At 52.7% G+C, this 23,345-nt stretch overlaps 1 protein-coding gene across 1 annotated transcript in view; it reads right to left on the bottom strand.

Annotated features, from left to right (window-relative positions):
• PBX4 (PBX homeobox 4) overlaps positions 1-23,345 on the bottom strand; it is a gene marked incomplete at its 3' end in the record, with an annotated part of 47,097 nt that continues 23,752 nt past the window's right edge. Inside the window, 8 exon segments of the mRNA XM_079701501.1 lie at positions 1-87; positions 2,256-2,462; positions 2,581-2,687; positions 3,056-3,212; positions 6,348-6,460; positions 6,463-6,482; positions 6,742-6,932; positions 7,208-7,452. Coding sequence (XP_079557627.1) covers positions 1-87; positions 2,256-2,462; positions 2,581-2,687; positions 3,056-3,212; positions 6,348-6,460; positions 6,463-6,482; positions 6,742-6,932; positions 7,208-7,452 — 1,127 coding nt within the window.

Below are 23,345 nucleotides of genomic sequence, written 5' to 3'. Positions count from 1 at the left end.
TTAATTAGATGCGTCTGAGGTGACACTGCCGGGGTCTCCAATAGGTGAAGCGGTCGACATTCGCCTCACCTGCCAGCCGCCCCTGGCCTGAAAAGACAGAGACAGAGAGTCAGAGGGGGGCCGCGGGACAGATGACCCCTCCGGCCCTCGCATCCCTGAGGCGGCCTAGAACATGCCGAGAACCGTGAGAGGAGCCAGGAGATGGGGCAGGGACAGGGGGTCAGTCCTGGGTCACAGCTGGCCTTGCACATGAGTGTGCCTCCTTGGCAGGAACTGGCCTCCGCTGGCCGGGCTCTGGCAAAGGACTGGCGGGGCACCGCGGCACACACTCTGAGGGTGAGGGAGACCCAGGCAGGCCCGGAGCTGACGGTGGTCCCCCAAACATCGTGGTAAGACGTGGAAGAGGCTCAGGAACACAGCAGGACGCGGGCCTGGCTGGGATTCAGGAGGGCAGCGCCCATGGCTGCGGGTGTGTGGGCTCTGTCCGCAGGGCGGGGATATATCGGGCACATGTGACCCTGGGATGTTTGTCCACAGGAGCCCCCCACAATGGAAACCACTACTGTTGGTGGTGGTTTGCAGCCCACGAGAGTGGGGCCTGCAACTCACAAGCTCCCCTTCACCTTCCTCATTCTTTTTTATTTTATTTTATTTTAATTATATATTTATTTTACTTATTTGGCTGCGTTGGGTCTTCGATGCTGTGCGCAGGCTTTCTCTAGTTGTGGCGAGTGGGGGCTACTCTGTTGCGCCATGTGGGCTTCTCACTGCGGTGGCTTCTCTTGCTGTGGAGCATGGGCTCTAGGCGTGCAGGCTTCAGTAGTTGTGGCTCGCGGGCTCAGTAGTTGTGGCGCATGGGCTCAGTAGTTGTGGCTCGCGGGCTCTAGAGCGCAGGCTCAGTAGTTGTGGCGCACGGGCTTAGTTGCTCTGCGGCATGTGGGATCTTCCCAGACCAGGGCTCAAACCTGTGTCCCCTGCATTGGAAGATGGATTCTTAACCACTGCGCCACCAGGGAAGCCCCATTCACCTTCCTCATCCTTGAACTTTCCTTAACAGGCTGAACCCTCCTGCCTGCACCCTCTACCTCTTCGGACCCCACAAGGCCCAAGACCCTGCTCCTCACCCCCCCATCCCGTTCCCCCCTCCCCCGCCTCAGCTATTACCTCCCATGTGTCCCAAGGAGCTGCCACAGAGGACAGTGCTGGGCAAACAAATCAAGAGAATGCCTTCAAGGGCTGCCTCATCATGTGACACAGGGACACTGAGAGGCCAGCGTTGCTCCGCCCACCCTCAGTCTGAAAGCAACTGGGACAAGGATACTGGCCTCAGGGGGACACACTCTGCCCCTGGATGGACACCCATAGGCCTATGATCCCAGAAGGAGAACATGAGTGGTGAGGTGAGGGGTCCACTCGCAGGCCTGGGAGGTGACAGGCTGGGGCCCAGTGTAGGGCTGGGAGCCAAAGGGCAGCTCAGGGCCGAGGAGATGGCTCCCAGCTGGGGTGACCTCAGCCCCTGAGACCTGCTCTCTGGAAGAGCATCTGTGCCTGCCCAGGGCAGGGGCCCGCGGCACAGGTGGGTGTCCACACCACAACCCCAACCTTCCTGCTTACTATGTGGGGTTGACAGGACCCCGCGTCACAGTCCACGGAACCCTCACCCCGATTCACTCTCACACGCTCACCCCTACTCTGCTCGAGGTGCTGAGCCTTGGGCAAGGGCAGAGCCGGACAGGTCTGGCCACCTGGTGGTGCCAGAGCACTTTGCTCAGGTGCTCATTATGGGCTGTGAGGTTGCCACAGTGATGGGACGCGCACTGCCCAGCACCGGGAGGCATCCATTCCCTGAACCTTTAAGAGGGGCTGGGGGTAAACGGGTGGGGGGTCAACTCCGAAGGAAACAGGTGGGCTGTGTAAGGCCCTGCCCACTGCCGCATGGCCTTATCACACCTGCACCTGCACAGCCTCTTCGGGACAACCCTGCGCGGGGGTTGGGCCCCTGTGGCTGTCAGTGGGTGGCCGAGAGGCCCCAGGGACTGCGAGAGGGATGATGCCCTCTGATCCTGGCTGGCCTGGCACATTGCCCCAAACCCTGAGAAAGTTCCTGAGGGCACATCCTGAGACAGCTGAGATCCATGGCTCATTTTCTTCCCAGATCTTCACTCTGGCCCAGCTCGCACCGGCCGAGGAGGCGGCCAGGATGGTGAGGCCACGGCATGAACGTGTTGAAGGGTCTGAGCCCAGTGGGGCTGTACCTTCAGACCGTCAGGGCCTCGTCTGCCCACCCTTGCCTTCTCCTGATGGGTACAGACACCATTGGGGAGGGGGGCCTCCTTCCCAATAGGCAAAGCCCTCAGCAGCCATCGAGTCCTGTGAGGCGCGAAGGTCTTTGCCGAGTGGGGCGCCACAGAGCTGGGCTCCCTGAGGCGGCTCTGCCAGCCTGCATTCGTCCCCATGATGGACTGAGACATGGTCGAGATGGCCGGTTCCGAGGACCCGCCACCCACCTGGGCTCCACGTCAGCCCCATCACTGAGTCCGGGAGCCCACAGGTGTCCTTGGGATTGTGTTGGAGACTCACGTGGCCCAGAAGGCTGCCTTCCCCAGGGCCGGGCCGGAGGGAGGCCAGCGTCTGCAGGGTGATAAGTGTGTCGCTGGTGCTGGTCATCGGAAAGGGACCAGAGGAACCTGGAGGGGTGGGAGGGGTCAGGACCAGTGTTCCCACCCTGGGAATCACAGTGACTCCTCAGGTGGGACCTACCAGTCCCCCGGCCAGGAAGAGGCTGCGGAGGTGACTGCTATGGCTCCCTGCCCCTCCCGCAGCCCTGCGTGGGTGGGGAAACCAGACTTTTGGTAGGAACTTTCTGTCCCCACAGCACCTGCCCAGGCTGCGGGATGTGTTGACTTCACCGGGATAATCACTAATGGGAACAGAAACCTCACAGTGTAAACAGAGAAAAGAGGCATACGCAGGGACCAGTCTGCTTCCCCAGATGCAGCTCAGTGGGCCCGGCCACATGGGAGCGACTGACCCTGGGCTGGGCAGCCTTACTGACTGGAGCTGGGCCTCAAAGGGCAGCTGGCCTGGCTGCCCAGGCCCCTGACATCGGTGGTGTCCTCTGCCATCTTACCTGTGTAGATGGTAGCCTCTTCTTGACACTTCCCCATGTTCTTTTTATACCGGATTCTTTTGTTGCCGAACCAGTTGAAGGCCTGTGGACAGGCAGAGATGGAAGTCACTGGAAAAAACTGACCTAGCAATGAGACGCGATGTGGACAGACCGCCGGGGGGAACATCACTGAGTGACACCGCGTGGCCCTGGGGCTGGGTGAGAGGCCGGGACTGAGAAGGTGGCGCTAATGAACTGTGGGCCCAGGGAAACGTCTGCAGTGTGTTGGTGACACCCTGGACCTGGCGTGGCTTATAGGAGAGGGGGGAGCTGGAAGGAAAACAGGCATGTGTGTGACACACTCAGAGAGACGAGTGTCTGCTCACTGCGGTGGCAGGCAACAGACTGAATACTGATGCGGGAGACGCATCAGTAACCACATTTCTGGGAATGCAATTTAAGCAAAGAACACAGTCGAATCCAAAACTTATCAAAGGATAAGGAAAGGGCAGGGGAAGGAACTGAGCACTGAGCTGAGGGCCTGTTTTTAGCCCCCAAAGCCAGTTAGGAGGGAGCTGCAGTCACATGCATCCTGTAAGCAAGGGGCTGGCCCAGGGCCTAGAGGTCTGAGCCCAGCTCTGAATCCAAACCTGCACCGAGACCTCCAGGGCAGGGCTTCTCCCTGTGGGTCACTTTCTGGGGGGCATCCTGGGCACTGAGGGCACTGAGCAGCATCCCTGGCTTCCACCCACCAGATGCCAGTAGTGTCCTCCCTCCCCCCGAGAGTTGTGATAATGAAAATGTCCCCTGGGGGCAGAATTGTCTGGGTGAGACCCTGAGCAGTGCCTTCCTAAGAGCATGGAGACATATCCCAAAGTAAGGCACCCAGCCCTACAGTGAAAAGTATGTTTTTTGTTTGTTTGTTTGTTTTTTCGGGTTTTTTTTTGCGGTACGCGGGCCTCTCACTGTTGTGGCCTCTCCCATTGTGGAGCACAGGCTCCGGATGCGCAGGCTCAGCGGCCATGGCTCACGGGCCCAGCTGCTCCGTGGCATGTGGGATCTTCCCGGACCGGGGCACGAACCCGCGTCCCCTGCATCGGACTCAACCACTGTGCCACCAGGGAAGCCCAAAGGTGTGTATTTTAATGAACAGAAATAAACAGTTGAGTTACGTGGCAGGACTGTGGATGGAGGACTTTTCTCCTCTAAAAACCTGTTTCTTTAATGTCCCTCCATAATCCTCTCAATGTCAACCATGAAAAGACAAAGCCCCACGTGTGCTCCCTGCCCCTCGACTCTCCCGCCCTCGCTGTGAGGGCGACCTGTCCTCAACCAAACCAGGTAAGCGCTGGGTTCCCACTTACCTGCAAGGAACGTGCCGACACGTCTGTGTGGGACTAAGTTTGCAGAAGAATGGCAGTGAGCAGTTTTCCATGTTGAATTCAACTGGCATTTTAGAGGGACAAAGAGCAAACTTCCCGTGTGGGTGAGGGAGGGCGGCTGCCGGGGAGCTGGTCCGGGCCAGGGTCCACCCTCTCCACGGGGTGTGTCCCGGCACCTCGTACAGGAGTGGGATGCCCTCTCCGCCAGCTGTAGCTCGGAGCCACTGGCCACTCCCTGCCCAGTCACTCTGGCCCCTTTGGCTCATACAGCTGCAGCCGCCTGGGTTTCTGCCCATCGCCCTGTCCATGGGCTCAGCTCTCCCGCCCTTTCCCCTCGGGCCTCCTCACCCTGGAGTTGCAGCTGATCCTGTCCTGAAAACGTCTGTTGCCTCATCTGCAACACCCTTTGCCCTAATGGTGCTCTCCCTCCCCTGGTACTTCCTCCTTAGGCGAACCTCACAGCCTACACGACATCTATATCCCGACATCTGTATCCCAAATTCGGAGCCCTCCCTCAGCTGTCAGCCATTTCCAGCTGGAGGACTTGCCAGAGTGGGGAGGGGCTCCCAGCACAGAATTCTGCTGCTGGTGGGTGGGGTCTCAGGGCCCGGCCACAGAGCAGGAGTCACTGGAATGTGGCCGGTGCTTTTCAAACTTTTGTTTGCAACGAACCCTCTCCTGAGATAAAGTTGAGACCGAAGACCCATGTGCTTTCTGGGGGTGCCAGGGCTTGAAGTGAATCTGGCCATTTTCAGACAACTGCTCATGGTGACAAACAAGCTGCCATGCCTCCCACTTCTTTTGGGCCTCGAAGCCCCAGAGGTGCAGCCCTCACTTCAGCTCCAGCCAAGGTGCTGAGGACACCGCAGCAGTTCCAGGGTGAGTGAGGTCTCATGCGACCGGGACACCTGTGAGGCTTTGCTGCCTGTGTGACCCTGCGGGGTTCCTGAGTGCCCTTGTCCCCAAGTCGCTGCAGGGCTGGGCAGGGAGCAGAGCAGAGGGTGGTGACGGAGGGCACAGGCTGACTGGGCTGGAAACTCAGCCCCTCCAACTGCACAGTGGGAGCAGCCCTCCCTGCAGCCGGGGGCGAGGTGCCACGCCCTGACCCCCATGCTGCCCCTCGGGCGTGGCCTGGTTCTGCCTCTTGGTTGTGGGCTGCCTGCACTTACCGTTCTCACTTTAAAGCCTTCGGAAATATTTCTTGGGTTCTCGTCTTAGCCCCGCCCCCTTAACCCAATTCCAGGGAGGACAGTGGTGGTCCCGACTACCAAGGTTGCCCAAGGTTGTCCAGGTCCCTTCTCTGATCTGCACCACCATTCCCCCTCTGGAGCCAGATGTCATCTGTCTTGTACCCCCAGACACACACACTGGACTGTTTGAGAAACAAGAAGGCAATGCACATGCCTGAATTTATCCCAGGATAACTGAATCGGTACTTAAGCACAAGAGCTGGTCTATCACTTTAAGTCCTAATTTTCCTCCAAGTTCTTTTTCTTCTCCTAAGCTCATAGCCCACCCCTCTTATGCAACACAGCACATCCCTCTGTTAGAATATTAAATCCTAATGACTACAATCCACTGAGTACCTCATGATACACTTTGTGGTGTCACCTCCGGGACCGCACACTCCACACCAGTCACCTCAGCGAGTCCCCACACCTGGTGGGCATGGCTTCCCGCCTGAGGCCCACGTTCATAGCCCAGACCCAGGACCTGAGCCCAGTCAGGCCGACTGGGAGCTTGCATACCTGGCACCTGCCCCACACATTTCACCAACTTCCCTGGGCGTCCTCCTCACTGGGCTGAACTTTCCCCCCTTCTGGGTTTAGGGAGGTGTGGCAGGAAAGGACTGTCACCTGGGAGACCGTGATGCCACCCTTCCTGGCCAGCTCTTCTTTGGTTTCTTCACTGGGGTAAGGGTTGCTCAAATGGGAATAAAAATATTCATTCAGCACTTCCGTGGCTTGTTGCTGAAATTCTGCCGCTTACGCCTGTGAAGACAGACAGCCTCAGCCGGGGATCGTACATGGGGCCTCATCCTCATCTCTGATTCCCTAGAGGTTGTGCCAGCAGCAGTCAGCACTTCAGTCGCCTTCCAAGAGGCTGTGTGAGGGCTACACCTGCAGCTGTGGCCACAGCCCCTGCACAGGCTTGGAGGCCCCCAGGACTTCGACCCAAGCCAGCACTGACTTGTTCCTCTTCCTAAGAGCTGACCCTGGGGTCACAGGCCGGGGGTAGGTAGGGCCTGACCTGGCATCGAGGAACCTCGAGCGCAGGGTCGTCACGGCCTCGCAGGTGCGCTGCTTCAGCTGTGTCTGGACGCTGTTGAACTTGCCGTGGAGGATGCCCACCACGTGCTCCATCTCCTTGGGTGAGACAGGCCTTATCCTGCTCTGTTCCAGGAGAAGGTTGGTGACATGCGTGGTGAACTCACGGCAGGCCTGGGGTGGGGAGACAGATGCCAGCCGGTGACGACCCGGCAGGCTGTCCCGGGGCTCCATGTGGGACCAGCCACCTGCCCCCCGAGGCTCCCACACAGGCTGGCTACTGAGAAGTGAAGGCAAAAGGCTTCCGGTAAAATCGGCCACTTTTGCTGTGAGACCAAGTGTGTGGACTCCCTGCTCTGGGCCACCAAAGGCAGGCAGTTAGCGCTCCAAGTTTTGCTTTGACAAATGCGCATTCACACGACAGAAACTCTTCCATGCAGAAAGATCACCTGTTCATATTTCTCTAGCTCAGAGTGGTAAATCTGTCGGATCTGGGACAGCTTGGCCCTGTAGTCAGAGTGCTCAAGGTCATTGTCATTTGGACAGCCACCTGGTGTTGCTGTGCCGGCCGCCACCTGTGCTCCTCTTCGTTGCTTCTCCAGCCTGCACATGCCCTCGGCCAGCAGCATGTTATCCAGCTTTTGGAGCTGAGGGTCGGGGGGACCCTCTTCCGGAATGCCACGAATGTTCAACCCTGGGTAAGAGAGGAGACACTGAATCAGTGTCTGTTGTCGGAATAAAAACAACCACAACAGAGTGTTAGCACTGGCTTCGTGTCTGAACACTTTTCATGGAACCCTTGAGGGGAGAGAAAGACTTCATCTGATAACAGACATTGAGTAACCCCCTGGGACGCTGGTCCAGGTGCCGTGCTTAGGAGTCCAGTCCGGGTGGCGGGAATGCAGGGGGCGCACCGACCACAGCCCACAGTTGGGTGTGTGTGGGGGCCCGCAGGGCAGGGGCGGGGCGGCACTGGGTGCTGGAAAGCCTGAAGCCCTGCACCTTGTCTTCAGATGGGAGAGGAGGCGCGTTCCAGACACACACACTAGCACAGGCAGGGATACGAAGGCTAGTGGCCGCCTGGCTTCAGGCAAGGCCGTGCTGCTGTGTGTCTGAAACTGAGCCCCCCAAAACCGAGTTCCCTTACTGAGTTTGACTAGTTCTTCTATCTAAAACTTTATTCCCTTTCTTGTCCCCTTTGACCTCAGTCCTGTGCTAACTGAACACTAATCAATCAGTCAGATGACTAAAATTGCTGTCGTTGATAACATCGTTAACATGCTAAAATTGCTATTATAGATATCGTCATTAATGTACAAAGTCAGGTTATGTCTCCAGGGCAAGATGAGCTAACAGACCCCTAAGCCATGGACCCACCTGGTCAGCGAAACATAAACCAGAGACATCCTGATTCCCGAAACTACGATTATGAAATGTCACAAGATGATGATTAATTCTAGCCTCTCTGTTCTTCCCCTTAAAAAAAAAAAACCAAAAAACCCTCACTCAAAAACCAAGGTGGAGTAGACCTGAGGCTGGTCTCCCACTCCCTTGCTTGGCACCCTGCAACAAACACTGTAGTTTCCTTCACCACCACCCGGTGTCAGGAGAGTGGCTTTGCTTTTCAGGCGACTGAACTTTGGTTTGGTAACACGTCTATTATGTCTGTTTGTGTTTCCTGTGTGTGTGTTGGGGGGAGGGTTGTTGCTATAAAGTCAGAGAGGAAAAGACTGATCCAGAGGTGCCAGAGAAGATGAACTAACCCGAGAGATCTTTTTTTAAAATACATTTATTTATTTATTTATTTATTTATGGCTGCGTTGGGTCTTCGTTGCTGTGCGCCGGCTTTCTCTAGTTGCGGCCAGCGGGGGCTACTCTTCATTGCGGTGCGCGGTCTTCTCATTGCAGTGGCTTCTCTTGTTGCGGAGCACGGGCTCTAGGCGTGCGGGCTTCAGTAGTTGTGGCTCGCAGGCTCTAGAGCGCAGGCTCAGTAGTTGTGGCGCACGGGCTTAGTTGCTCCGCGGCCTGTGGGATCATCCCGGGCCAGGGCTCGAACCCGTGTCCCCTGCATTGTCAGGCGGATTCTTAACCACTGTGCCACCAGGGAAGTCCCCCACGGAGACACTTTAAGCAGAGAGACAAGATGATTGGCTTTACAACATGGAGAAGCCACCGCAGCTGGACTGAGAGGGTGATGTGCTTGAGGGCAGGACTGGACGGGCAGTGGACAGGCAGGGGAGGCAGTGGCAGGGAGCTACTGCTGTCCGAGGGGACGCAGGTCAGCTACAGGGCGGCCAGAGGGTGAGGCCCCAGAGTCTGTGACCACCAGATGTAGGCGTGGGAGAAAGGAAGAGGCTGTAACCACTCCCACATCTGCCCTGGAAGATGCCACTTTTTTCCCAAGCACAGCACACAAAGCAGCAGGCAGGCACATGAAAAAATGGCATCAGCCTGGTCCCTGACCCAGCTAAGCATGAACGTCCAGGTGGCTGCGAGGCAGCTGCTTCCTGGGAGCTGGGGCTGAGCTGACCAGTTTGGGTGGGAAAGAGATATTCATGAGTCATCGGCATGTGGTGTGTGGGAAATCTGTACATATCCACCTGTACCTGCAGCTACACCTTTGAGAAGGTCATGCCCCTGAATACTAGAAAACCAGCATTTCAAGAACAGGCAAAGGAGGAGACAGAAAGAGTTATCGGGTAGGTGGAGGAAAAACCAGAAGTAGTCACAGAGGGGTGAAAACATGGGCTTGGTCATTAGGGGAATGCTGTTAACCTCTGCAAAAGCAGGGTAAGGTGGGGTACAGCCTGACTAGCAAGTTCCGGAGGAGCATGGGAGATAGGCAGTGCAGGGAAGAGGCTGCTGCAGGGGTTACAGAGCGAGCTCGGGTCTGAGGAGGGTGGTCTTGCAGGACCTGTGTCTTCTTTGCTTTTTCAGTGACAGAAGAAACATCTGTGGCTACAGAGGAAAAAAGACTGGGGGGTGGTTCCTGATGGGAGGCAGTGAATGGAGAAGGAGGTAATGATATAGGATATCCATCTAGCTCTGACTTTCTGGAAAAACAAAGTTTAAAGTGTTTTCTTGGAAACAGGCTCTCAATACTATCAGCTACTAACTGACTCAAGTGCTCAAATAAAAATTGAGTTTAGGGAATTCCCTGGCGGTCCAGTGGTTAGGGCTCAGCGCTTTCACTGCTGTGGCCCGGGTTCAATCCCTGGTCGGGGAACTAAGATCCTGCAAGCTACGGGGTGCAGCAAAAAAAAAAAAAAATTGAGTTTAATCCTATCATATGGATATTTACTTATTAATCATGTGCCCCTTTCTTGTTCCCTATGTAACAGGTTAACCTTTTCTGTCAAAAACTCACCAGTGAAAATTGAAGGCGCTCAAGAGATATACTTGCAGGAATTTTCTTCACATGCAGGGACCTTTACCTCCTTACGTTTGGGGACCCTCAACTCACCCAAAGGAACCCTTGCCACTTAACTCAGTCCCACTGGGTTATAATGTGGCTTTTTCTGAAAGAACTAAAGGAAAAGTGCCCCTTTTATCAGTTGCTGGCCTTCCAGTTCAGAGACGCAATTGTCTAACAACCTTACTTGGTCTTCAAGAAGCACCAGATGTAAACACTGGGCACTCCTGGACAGAGCTGACCTGTGCTGCCTGATCCCTGTAAAGGCCCACACCCTCCTAACCATTCCTAACCCAGAGCAGATAATGTATGTCCTCCTCCCTCAGGCCCTCTGTTTGCAAATCCTATTGATTCAAACTCCATGATCAACCCACCATCCATCCCCTCCCTTAATGCCACTGCTGGAACCCTGCTGCGCTGACCCCTCTCCTGCCCTCCATGACCTGTGAGGAAACCCCTCCCCTCTGATCCACTGTGCACACCGGCAAGCCGACTACCTTCAAACACTGTGCTCATCATGCCAGGCTTTTGTTCAGAGACTTCAACCAGGGCCTGCATCCACCTTTAAAGCCTAGACTCTGACACCTCGTACTCAGGGCCTTTCGTGACAGCCTTCCAAACCCACCTTCGTGAACTTTCCCTCTGCTGGGCCCTTCATGGCCCTTTGCGGCACAGCAGATGCTCTGCGACCGTCTCAGGCTTACTCAGCAGCTCGTCCCTGAGCACCCGTGGTTGCGGCTGGGGCTCAGGAGTGACCCAAGAGGGACATACAGCACCCCATCCTGCCCCAGAGGGCCCCCAGCACACCCTGACTCCCGGGCTGGAGAGGCCACCTCCACAGCTTTCATCACAGCTTCCGTCATTACAGTTAGGGGCAGGAGTGGTCCAGGCTGGACATGCGGTGGTGGGGGCATGTGCACACCTGTGTGTGTTCATGCGTGTGTGACTCTGGGCTGCTCAGGGGTGCGTGGCAGTCTTTCATTCTTTTTTCTTGGTCGTGCCACGTGGCTTGTGGGATCTCAGTTCCCCGACCAGGGATTGAACCCGGGTCACAGCAGTGAAAGCACAGAATCCTAACCACTAGACCACTAGGGAACTCCCCTTTCGTTCTTTTATTTATCCAACAGTAAGCATCTGAGAGTCTATCACAAGCTAGGTGCCCAACCAGGTGCTGGAGATTTTTAAAAATACACTAAAAAAACATGGGACTTACTGTCCTCAAATGAAAGCTCTGAAATTACAAAGAGAACACCATTTTCTCATATCTCTTTACGGGGTATGTGTTGGTGTGGCCTTTTTTGGAGGGGAGGTTTGAAATGCCGATTAACACAGAAAAAGCACATATCCTTTGATCTTGATCAGAACTCTGTTCTGAGAATTTACCCTACAGGAACACTGACCCCTGTAGATGCTGTATTTACAGGACACACATGACCACCCCGTAACTGTGAAAAATCAAAAACCGCCCAAATGCCCATGAATAAGGAGACAATATGCCTGTCATACCCCAGGCCCTGTGGTGTTAACAGTGCGTATGTTATGACCAGCATTCATGAGTTACAAGCTTTGTTTCTTTAAAGCTGTATATTTTTGCGAACGTATGTGTATGAGGAGAAGCAAAACTTAAAAAAAGTTACCCTGTGCCTTAGTCACCAGGACCGGTCCCAGCTGTGGACTCGGCTGTGCCGAGCACCTTTGCCTTCTGTCAGCGAGCGGCCCCTTGCATGCGGCCCTGCCTCTCCCTCAGCACCGCGCGTCTGTCTCCCAGCACACTGTCCACGCCTGATTATGGTCATTAGACACTCATTACCGTCAATTACAACAAGCTCATTTCCGGTCCCGGGGGTGCCCCTCAGCTCCCCCAGGGCCCTCGACTGGCAGGCGGGAGGCTTTGGAGACCAGGAGCTCAGCTCAGGGACACTGTCAATTGGAGACACTCAGAAGAGGTGGTGGGATCTAAAACAGAGGCACTTCCCCCCAAACCACCAAATTTCCTTATGTTCCCAACTTACTGTGGGTAAAAAACTCCAGCAAACCAAACAAGGAAGTAAAATAAAATTATGAATATCAACACATTATGTTTTTTCTAAGAAACAATATGGAACTGCTATGGACTGAATTGTGTCCCCCCAAATTCACATGTGGAACCCCCAATGTCTATGTGGAATAGGGCCTGTGAGGATGCAATTAAAGTCCAATGAGGGGCTTCCCTGGTGGCTCAGTGGTTAAGAATCCGCCTGCCAATGCAGGGGACACAGGCTCGATCCCAGGCCTGGGAAGATCCCACATGCCATGGAGTAACTAAGCCTGTGCGCCACAACTGCTGAGCCTGCTCTCTAGAGCCTGCGAGCTGCAAATACTGAAGCCTGTGTCCCTAGACCCCATGCTCCGCAACGAGAGAAGCCACCGCAATGAGAAGCTCACGCACCTCAAGGAAGAGTAGCCCCTGCTCTCTGCAATGAGAGACAGCCTGCGCATAGCAACAAAGACCCAACACAGCCAAAAAAAAAAAAAAAAAAGTTCAGTGAGGTCATAGGAGTGGGGCCCTAATCCGACTGTGGCCTTCTAAGCAGAGGAAGAGAGACCTCTTCCTTATTCCATTCCCCTTGTGAGGACACAGCAAGAAGGCATCTGTCTGGAAGCCAGGAAAAGAGCCCTTACTGGGAACTGAACCAGCCCCAGAAAATAGTAAACCAATGAGCAGCTGTGTTCCAATAAAACTTTATTTACCAACACTGTGGTCTGCAACCCTGCTCCACAGTATGCGTGTCACAGAGCCTAACATGGGTCTGAGGAAGAACCTACATGCATGCAGGTCCGGGTAGGTCAGCACACCTCCGAATCACTGCCTTCAGGTCCCCCCTTTCCTTGGAATCCCCTCTGGATCCTGCCCCTTCTCTTGACAGTTTTCCTTCTGTGGGTGCAGTAGGAAGGATGAGATTTTAGCTTGCTTTGTTCAGTCCTAATCTAGATCAGGACTCCTTGAAAGGTGGTGTCTGGTTTGCCCTCCGTCTATGGAAAGGCCAACACAGACAGAGAGGTTGCACATAGAAACCTTTATAGCAGTGTGACAGAGTAATTTCATGTCTGTTGAGTCTAATGAGACTTTTGGGCTTTTTATTTGGCTGCTCCGTGTCTTAGTTGTGGCATGTGGGCTCTTAGTTGTGGCATGTGGGCTCTTAGTTGTGGCATGTGGGCTCTTAGTTGTGGCATGTGAGATCTAGTTCCCTGACCAGGGATTGAACCTGGGCCCCCTGCATTGGGAGCACAGAGTCTTAACCACTGGACCACCAGGGAAGTCCCGGGCTTATTCTTTTGTATGCCTGCTTCATTTTTCCTTTCCTTTTCCTAGTTCATCTTGCTTGTATTTCGCACTGGTACTGGGCGGTGGTGAGCCAAAAACCCTGTGGCCTGAGCAGACTGTGGCTGGGTCACTGCCGGAGGCTGTGGGTATGTCCCGGAGATGCCCGGGCCCCAGGTGTGAGCTCTGGGTGTGGGACAGTCCAGAAGTGACCCTCCTGACACATTGGTAGGATGCCTGCCTCCCTGTGCATCACTACAGTCATCAGTCATGGGACGGAGACAGTGCTGCCACCTGGAAAGAGCCTGTGAGAGTGTCCTGAGTTCCCGAGATGAGATGCTGAGGGAAAGCCCTGTGCACAGGAAAAAGGCTCACTGCAGGCGCTCCCATCGAGCGGACACAGAGATGCTAAGTGAGGAGGAGGGGGCCAGGACCGGGTTGTAAGGGAAGAGCAATCCATTCTCATGGGAAGATCTATTTAGTGAGGAAGCAAGGCCCCTGAAACCCCGAGGACGCCAGCTTGGTGGCATCACAAATGTGGCAGGAACCCAGGCTGTGGGTGCTTCCCTCACAGAGAAGGCAGCCCACGTTCCCCAGCCCAGGAGTGAACACCTTAGCCAAGGCAACAGCATGGGAACATACCCCCAGAGACCCACCTGCCTGCCCGCCCACCTCACCTCTACCCAGGGCCCTGAGGGCCACATCTGTCTCTCTACGGCTGTGTGGAACAACCCTCTTCCCTAGGGACCGTCGCTGTCTTGTTCACTGCCTTGACTCTGGTTCCTGGAACGTGCCTGGCCTCACAGAATCATGGCCCAGAAATAGGAACTTGTGCTAAGAAACCTCTCCTCAAGGCCACCAGGACATTTTATGGACCAGTGCTACCAGGCCCTCAAGGAAGAGAGAGCCCCTTTCTGCAACAAACTGTTTCAGAGAAGAGACACGGGAAAAGCCACCCACTCACCAGACGGAGAACTCAGGGCAGGACTTCATGGGGAAGTCACAGCCCAGCACATTCATGACCAGAGCCGAAACGGCAAAACAAATGACCAGCAACCCGAAGTCAACAGCATCTGTGTGCGTGTACATGCACAAACATATGAATCATAACCAAGAAGATTTATCTCTGAACATAGATGCTTCCAAAATCTGTCAGTAAAAATCATCAACGCCAATGAAAACCAGTGTAAATGAATGTAAATGAAAACCTATCAACGTAGAGCATCACAGTAACCACAAGGAGAAAAACTATAGCTCAAAGGATGCAGAAAGAAACAAAACTGAATGGGGCTTCCCTGGTGGCACAGTGGTTGAGAATCTGCCTGCTAATGCAGGGGACATGGGTTCGATCCCTGGTCTGGGAAGATCCCACATGCCGTGGAGCAACTAGGCCCGTGAGCCACAGCTACTGAGCCTGCGCGTCTGGAGCCTGTGCTCCGCAAAAAGAGAGGCCGCGATAGTGAGAGGCCCGCGCACCGCGATGAAGAGTGGCCCCCGCTCGCCGCAATTAGAGAAAGCCCTCGCAGAGAAACGAAGACCCAGCATAGCCAAAAAAAAAAAAAAAAAAAAAGAAACAAACTCATTCAAACAACACCCATTAATGATAAAAACCCTTAGCAAACCAGGAACAGAAAGAACCCTCCTTAACCTGACAAGGGGCATCTCCCTAAACCACACACACACTTGGACTTACTGGGGACCCTTTAGAGGCACTGCTTCGAGTACGACATGGGCAGGCTCTGTCCTGTAGGTGTTGGTCGAGCGGATGGGACCAGGGCCCGGGAAGGGACAGACGGGCAAGGTAAAGAGGGGTGATGTCACCCACTTGCAGGTTGAAGGGCATTCTCGTGTGACTGGAGTCACCCGGGGATCACCAATGTCACCGACAACTCCCCCCTCCCCCTCCCCCTTGCCCCTAAATTGGCCTCCACGTGGGGTTGGTGCTGAGCAATGGCATTCTGACCAGCTGGCCACCCGCACTGTCAAGGACCCTTTATTATTTTTTTTAATTTATTTTTTTAATTATTTTTTTTGTGGTACGCGGGCCTCTCACTGTTGTGGCCTCTCCCGTTGCGGAGCACAGGCTCTGGACGCGAAGGCTCAGCGGCCATGGCTCACGGGCCCAGCCGCTCTGCGGCACGTGGGATCTTCCTGGACCGGGGCACGAACCCGTGTCCCCTGCATCGGCAGGTGGACTCTCAACCACTGCGCCACCAGGGAAGCCCGTCAAGGGCCCTTTAAATGCTTGTTTCCGGGGGATAACTTGGAACACAGCCTGTTGGTGTGGAGAACTGCCTGCATTTACCTTTGAGACAACGTCCCCCAGGTCAGTTCTTTAAGCAACATTCTAGATGAAGCCATGTTTTAAGTCACTGGACTTTCTCGGTCCCACAGGACTTTACAAGGAATATCCCTTTAGCAAACTCTCATTGGTTTCTGAAATCACAGCTGACATGCATATTAGATATTCATCAGACGGCGGAAGTATAACACTATGCAAATTCCTATCAATTCTAATTAATCCTTAATTAAAATACATCACAACCTAAGTGCTGAAACCTCAACCAAGTATGCAGATTAATTCTCGTTTCAATATACTTTTGCATTTGTTAATTTAAGGCCTGCGATTCTGTCATAAACTACTTTATGAACTGCTGATGCTCAGTAAAAACGGCATGCAGTTTGCCTAGGTTTGTTTTCCTGTGGCAACAGGGCAAAAGGAAAAGACAGCAAAATGCTGTAACAGAAAATGCAGCCAAGTAAAACGTCTAGAAAATTAGTCCACGCTCTCTTGTGAGGCTTTGGGAATATTTAAGAGCAACATTTAAGAAAAACAGCACTTACGGATGGCTTCTGTCTACATTAAACAATCTTATTTCTCATCCAAAGAAATGCTTTAATTTCAACTGAACAATATCTAGAAGCTTCTGAAGCTGGGCTACCGTCACCCAAAGGTACGACCTTTATTTTGCCGAGTCCTGCACAGGGAGTTGACCAGACCAGCAACACGCACAACCATGTCCTACCCATTCCCAGGCTGGAAATCAGACTTTCAGGCCTGCCAAGGCCCTAGCTTCCCTAAGAGGGATTAGACACTTTCACACCATCACCAAGTTTACTGATAGCTACTGTATGCCAAGCCCATAACAGAGTTGGGACACTCTGCAGGCACGCCTGTGCTTTTGTGGGTAACAGATGCTGCATGAAATTAACACATAGGATAATTTCAGTGGATGTTTAAGCCCTAAGAAGAAACCAGAATAGGGTAACAGATGCTGCAAGAAAGTGCTGCTTCACAAGAATCTGTGTACTAAGGCCTTAAGCTATGGGCCCCCAACTGAAATCCTTCAGTCCTTGATTGGTTTTTTTTTTTTTTTTTAAATTTTATTTATTTATTTATTTATGGCTATGTTGGGTCTTTGTTTCTGTGTGAGGGCTTTCTCTAGTTGTGGCAAGCAGGGGCCACTCTTCATCGTGGTGCGCGGGCCTCTCACTATCGCGGCCTCTCTTGTTGCGGAGCGCAGGCTCAGTAGTTGTGGCTCACGGGCCCAGCCGCTCCGCGGCATGTGGGATCCTCCCAGATCAGGGCTTGAACCCGTGTCCCCTGCATTGGCAGGCAGACTCCCAACCACTGCGCCACCAGGGAAGCCCAATCTTGATTGGTTTTTATAACAGCTTTATTGAGAAATAATTCATGTGACATACAACTCACCCATTTCCAGTGAAATAACTCAGTGGTTTTCAGTACATTCACCAGGTTGTGCAACTACCACCTAACTTTTTCACAACCTCAAAAAGAGACCCCGTCCCTGTTAGCAGTCACTCCCCACTCCCCACCCCAGCCCCTGGCAACTGCTAATCTCTTTCTCCCTCTCCTGGACATTTCACATAAATGGAACCACACACTATTGTGGACTTTTGTGTCTGGCTTCTTTTACTCAGAATAAAGGTGTTTTTTTTTTTTTTAATTGAACTATAGCTGATTTACAATGTTTCAGGTATACAGCAAAGTGATTCAGTTTATCTATATCTGTATCTATATCTTTTTCAGATTCTTTTGCATTATAGGTTATTACAAGATATTGAATATAGTTCCCTGTGCTATACAGTAGGGCCTTATTGTTAGCATAAAGTTTTTCTTTTTCTTTTAAAAAATTTATTTATTTATTTATTTATTTTTGGCTGCGTTGGGTCTTTGTTGCTGCGCGTGGGCTTCCTCTAGTTGCGGTGAGTGGGTGGCTACTCTTTGTTGCAGTGCACAGGCTTCTCACTGCTGTGGCTTCTCTTGCTGAGGAGCACGGGCTCTAGGCGTGCGGGCTTCAGTAGTTGTGGCACACGGGCTCAGTAGCTGTGGCTCGCGGGTTTAGTTGCTCCGCAGCGTGTGGGATCTTCCAGGACCAGGGCTCGAACCCGTGTCCTCTGCATTGGCAGGCGGATTCTTAACCACTGCACCACCAGGGAAGCCCTAGCATAAAGTTTTTAAGGTTCATCCATGTTGTAGCTTGTGTCAGAAAACTTCATTCCTTTTTATGGCTGAACAACAGTCCATTGTACAGATGGACCACATCTTGTTTCTCTAGTCATCATCATGGACATTAGATTTTTTTCATAATCCTTGATTTTTCTATTTGGCTATACTAATCCACCTGTCTGTCCAATAGAACTTTCCCAATGATGGAATGTTCTAGATCTGCACTAATATGGGAGCCACTAGCTACATGTGGCTACTGAGCACTTGAGATGTGGCTAGTGTGGCTGAAGAACGCCTCATTTAATTATACTTGATTACAGTCAACAGCTGCAGAGGAGCTATGTAGGCTGATCGGAATCGGAGGCTTGATTCTTGAGTCACCCGGAGCCTGTGGAGCCGAGAAAGGACACTCCAAGCAACCTGAAAAATAACCCCCCAGCTCTAAGAGATCCGCCCCCTGCACGGCCACAGCGAAATACCGCACAGGGGTCGCAGCCCCAGGGCCAGCCAAACACAAAAGGGATCTGAATTCTGGAAGAAGTCACACATTGGCCCGAAGGGTAGTCGTTGGACAGACCCAACCAGAAAGCTGAAGCTACTGATCAAGATGCTGCAATTGCAACAGACCTGAGTGGCAGAGGAGGAAGGGAAACAGAGGTAGAAAAACCCGCTGGATTACTTATGCCTGAGAGCTCCCAGCCAGGCCCAGGAACAGTGGTGAGGAAATAGAAGGGCGGTCCTTTGTGTGAGAGTTATTACATCCACTTCCCCCACGGCAGCTGCCCGTGCTCCTTGGCCCGAGAGCAAGGCTGGTGGGGCTGGGACTTCTCGCTCCTCAGAGACAAAGCGAACCCAGAACTGACCAAAGTGAGGCACAGATGCGTACTTGAGGCCAGCACAGGGGACAGTCGTGGTTTGGAGAAGACGGAGCAGGTCCCTCGATGTGAACTTCCCAGGACGCTTGGCAGCTCTTCAACGGCTGCCCACCTGCAATCCAAGATCCAAAGGTCTTTACGCAAGTTGGCATTCAAGCGAATTTGGAGGCAAAGCCTGACCCACACCAGTGTGTGCGACCGTTCCTGCTCTGAGGCTAAGTCACCGAACGCAAGGCTCTGCCTCAGTTCTTGTCAACACCACATACGTAAAACCTAAACAGTTCTGAGTTCTGTAATGCATCCAGCCCCAAGGGTTTCAGGAGAGGGACTGGGCCAGTATTGGGTCCTCCCAGCTAAATTCAAAGCTCTCTAAAAAGGGTTTATTTGTTCTCCTCAGGACAGCTCCTCCAGATACCAAGAAGGATGGCTGTTGCAAGGGAAGGATTCGGGAAGGGGGTGCACTCCTAGGGTATCCTCGGCCTTCAGAGACTGAGGCAGGCAGGACCACCCAGACAGCACACAGAGGAGAGCACAGGTGGAGAGCCTGCGTATCGACCCTGGAAGATGCACCCGTGTCCTTCCCACAGGCCGGAGGAGGCATCGGAAGGCAATTCCTGGAACTCGTGGGGGTAGTGCTTCCAGGAACATTCGAAAGCACGGTTGACATGGAGGATGGCTTTCTTTTCAGGATGATACGAATGATAAGCCTTGGGTTCTAAGTCAGGCCCCAGACACTCAGTCTTCCTGAACCCCGTAAGCTGTACAGGATAAAAAGGATTTCACTTAATAGGTATCAGTCACCAGAAACAGTTCTTCATTCAACAAAAATATAAGGTGTGTACACTGTGTGTCAGGTACCAGGGCAGTCCTAGGACACGGCTCATCCTAGACCCTGCACTCACCATTGGAGACAGATTGCAGAGGCCAGGAGCCATCATGGGTGCAGTGTGAGCAGCAGATGCACAGACAGTGCCAGGGGCCTGTGGGTGCAGAGTTCCCTCCCTGAGCCAGAAAAGGGTGTGGAGGGGCAGTACGCAGCCTGGCTGTGGGTTACTGGGGTGCAACCCTCTCTCCGGAGCTTCACTCTGCTCATCTGTAAAACAGGAGTAAGTAAACGTCTGTCCCAGGCCACTGGAAGTTTGGGGTAATGATGCCAGGACTTGCGGAGCTCTCTGGCTGTGGCCCACGCTCCATCAATAACTGGGCTTTTAAACACTCAGTGCAGGTTTAGTGTTTACCCTAAAGGTCTGTCGCAGACATTAGCTAGAGGGAAATGTGAGAAACATGGGTTAAATCAAGAAGCCAACATGCCATCTCCCAGTGTGGGCACCCCAGGAGGCTCAGCCTGCAAGACCGCTCATCGGGCAGAGGCTCATGGGAACCCGGTGCAGGATCATGACCCTAAATAGTTTTCTTTGGTCCAAGACTTGGCCATTCCTGGTCATGGGGTTGGGGGAAACTGAGGCAGCACTGAGATCTCATTTACTTTCCTCGTGGCCCATCCTGGAGACTGTAAGGCCTGCGGCCTATGTGCTGGAAACACAGTGCTTCCATGACTGCACTTCCGACTGATATGAAAAGACACCTGGCCACACTGAACTTGACGTTTAGGCAGCTCTCGGCAATTGTGATGGCTAGTGCTTTTCAAGGCTGAGTGGTGCTGCCCCATCCCCGTGCTGCCATGCAGCCAAATGTACCAGGCACCCCGATGTTTGAGCCAATCAGTGGAAAGGAAGCATGATTTTCTGAAGAAATGCCCAGATCTGATGCATGGCCTATGCTCTGAGCCCTACAGATGCCTTGGGATTCAGCCTGGGTGGAGTCAGAAGCCCTGAGTGTGGCCCTTGCCACCTGGGAGGATGGGACAGGGCAGCGGCGTGGGCTGAAACGGACACCTCAGCCTGTCCTGATGGCAGTAGGTCTCAAGCCTTTCATTTTCTCCTGAAACTGCTGAGTTTGAAGCTGACTGACAGCTGTGTTCACATATGGACATACAAAATCAGATGAAGCAAAAGGAGAAGTGCCCAGACAGCGCACACCCACAGCTCTCAAGAAGCAGTTCCCCATCAGTCCCAGCATCATCTCACTAATGGGGAAAAGGTCATCAAGAATACAGCTTCCTGAGACAACAGCTGATTAAACTACTTTGAAAAACTGCTTTTTATTACTACTAAATTCCTTACTTTGCATAGCTAAGGTTGTCAATAAAAACCTCAAGGGCCCACACATCCAAGGAGCTCTGATGACAGAGCCAACTGCTGAGGGCAGTGGAGACCCCCCACAAAGGGCTGTTTTTTTCCCCCTGGGGACAGGTGGGAGCTGGCAGGGGGACAGCACACCTCAGAGAGAGGCACCAACACTGGAAGATTTTTATGACGGGGATCAACATCATACAATTCAACGGTCCTGAGGAGCATGTGACTGTAGCCAGTGTCTCCAGGGGACGGACACACACTGGCATGTCCCCCTGTGGGCAGTTTCGTCCAGCTCACAGGACTCTCGGGTTCAGTTGTAGGAACGCTGCTTATCTGGTTCACACAGAGCACTGAAGGGGGTGCTGCGAGGGGTCAAGGGCAAACTTGTTTAAACCCCCAAAAAGCCCAAACTTGTTTACTAGAAGTCATAATATCTGCCCCCCATAATTTAAATAAGGAACAGACAAGACGGGCCATTAGACATTCAAACACCTGTGAGGAGCACCTGAGCAGGAGCTGAATGTGGAACCTACAGGGCAAGGGGCCATCCACAGAGGGTGACCTGGCTCTGGGCGTTGGAGCCTAAAGGAAGCGAGGAGGGCAGCCAGTGGGAGCTGGTGGGGGACCCGGGTCAGGGGCTGAGGTGGCGAAAAGGGATGCACGTGAGGGAGGAGGATGGGATGCACGTGGGGGGGGGAGGGAACGACTGATTAAATAAGTAAAAGTACTGAGGATGATGGGAGCAGGGTTCTTATTGTCAGAGAAAGGAGTTACCAATCTAGGGAGAGAGAAAAATAGAATGAACTGGTGCTGAACCAGAATTAAAGACACTGAAAATGAGGGAATTCCCTGGCAGCCCAGTGGTTAGGACTCGGCCCTTTCGCTGCCGGCGCCTGGGTTCGATCACTGGTCAGGGAACTAAGATCCCACAAGCTGCCCGGTGCAGCCAAAAAAAAAAAAAAAGATACTGAAATGAACTCATGGTTTTCAATATATGCAGATACAGTAAAAATAGACATGAATGAGTGTGTGTACACATATATACGCATCACCCACAAATACTCTTGAGCTTTGTGCCCTGAGAGTGACCAGAGCAGTACCACCTCAGTAGTAACAAGCATACCCAGGACCAAGATCTACTCTAAGTGGACCCAGGGCTCCTGGAGAAATGGCTGATTCCGGCCCGGCAGGAGAGGGGAGAATATGAGCCTGGAACATGTTATGGCAGCAAGGAAGGGAATGCTCAAAGGCTGATGGAGACATGTCAGAAGGACATGAGCCAGCTTCAAGGGTCTCACACTAGCCAATTCTGGGACAATTTGAGCATTGAAATGAGTGATAATAGTAACTGTGATAAAATAAGACTCCATGAATCTATCCTGACACAAAATACGAAAATGAATAAAAGGGAAATTGAGGGATAGTCTCAGAGTACCTCCTACAGAATACTTATTACAAAGGGAAAAGGAGCAACTTTAAAAAGGAGAAGTCTGGCAGACACTATCTCGCTTGAGTGATCAAAGTGAAAGTCATCAATAGCGGACAGAGCAAATGTGGGCACCACTGAGCAGCCTCTGTGTGAGAAGAGGCGTTGCTTCATTTTGAGGATGCGTAGCAGAAATCTAATCATGAGGAAACCCCAGATAAACCCAGGTGGAGGGACTTGCCTGTGATCTCCCAGATGGTCAAGGTCATGAAAGTCAAGGAAAGACAGGGGCTTGTCACAGATGAAACAAGACCAAAGAGATGTGATAACTAAACGCAACAAGATTTTGACCTTTTTGTCCTTTTCTATAAAGGACATTATTGGGACAACTGGCAGAGCCTGAATGAGATCTGCAGATTCCATGGTGGGTGGGGTATCAGTGTTCCCTTCCTGACCGTGACAGTTGTCTTGTGGGTAAAAAGGAGACTGTCCCTGTTTGTTGGAAACGCACTCAAGTGTGCAGGGGTCATGGGGCATCGTGGCAGCAACTTACTCTCCAATAGTTCGGGGAGAAAATGTATTTGCCTGTTCTTGGATCATTTATGTGAATCTGTGATTGTTTCAAAATAAAAAGTTAAACACACACAAACAAACCTATGAGAACAAACATAGACCATTCAAACTACAGTGACTTTGTAAACCAAATGGGATATAAGCTTTTGGGTTACAGAGTGCATAGAGGGTAAAAGAATTAGAACAGAAATATACCACATGCTGGCTCTTATGAAAAAGGAAAGTGGTGGTAAAGATAACAGATAAAATGTTGACTTCTACCTGGGTTAAGGAGTGACACCATGAAGATCCACAATGAGATATTCCTTTGAACTAATATGATTCCCCAAATCTG

This window comes from Hyperoodon ampullatus (assembly GCF_949752795.1).
Source record: "Hyperoodon ampullatus genome assembly, chromosome: 4".
Classification (NCBI taxonomy): Eukaryota; Metazoa; Chordata; class Mammalia; order Artiodactyla; family Ziphiidae; genus Hyperoodon; species Hyperoodon ampullatus.
Note: the sequence above shows the minus strand (reverse complement) of the source record. Positions and strands in the feature narration are given on the sequence as shown.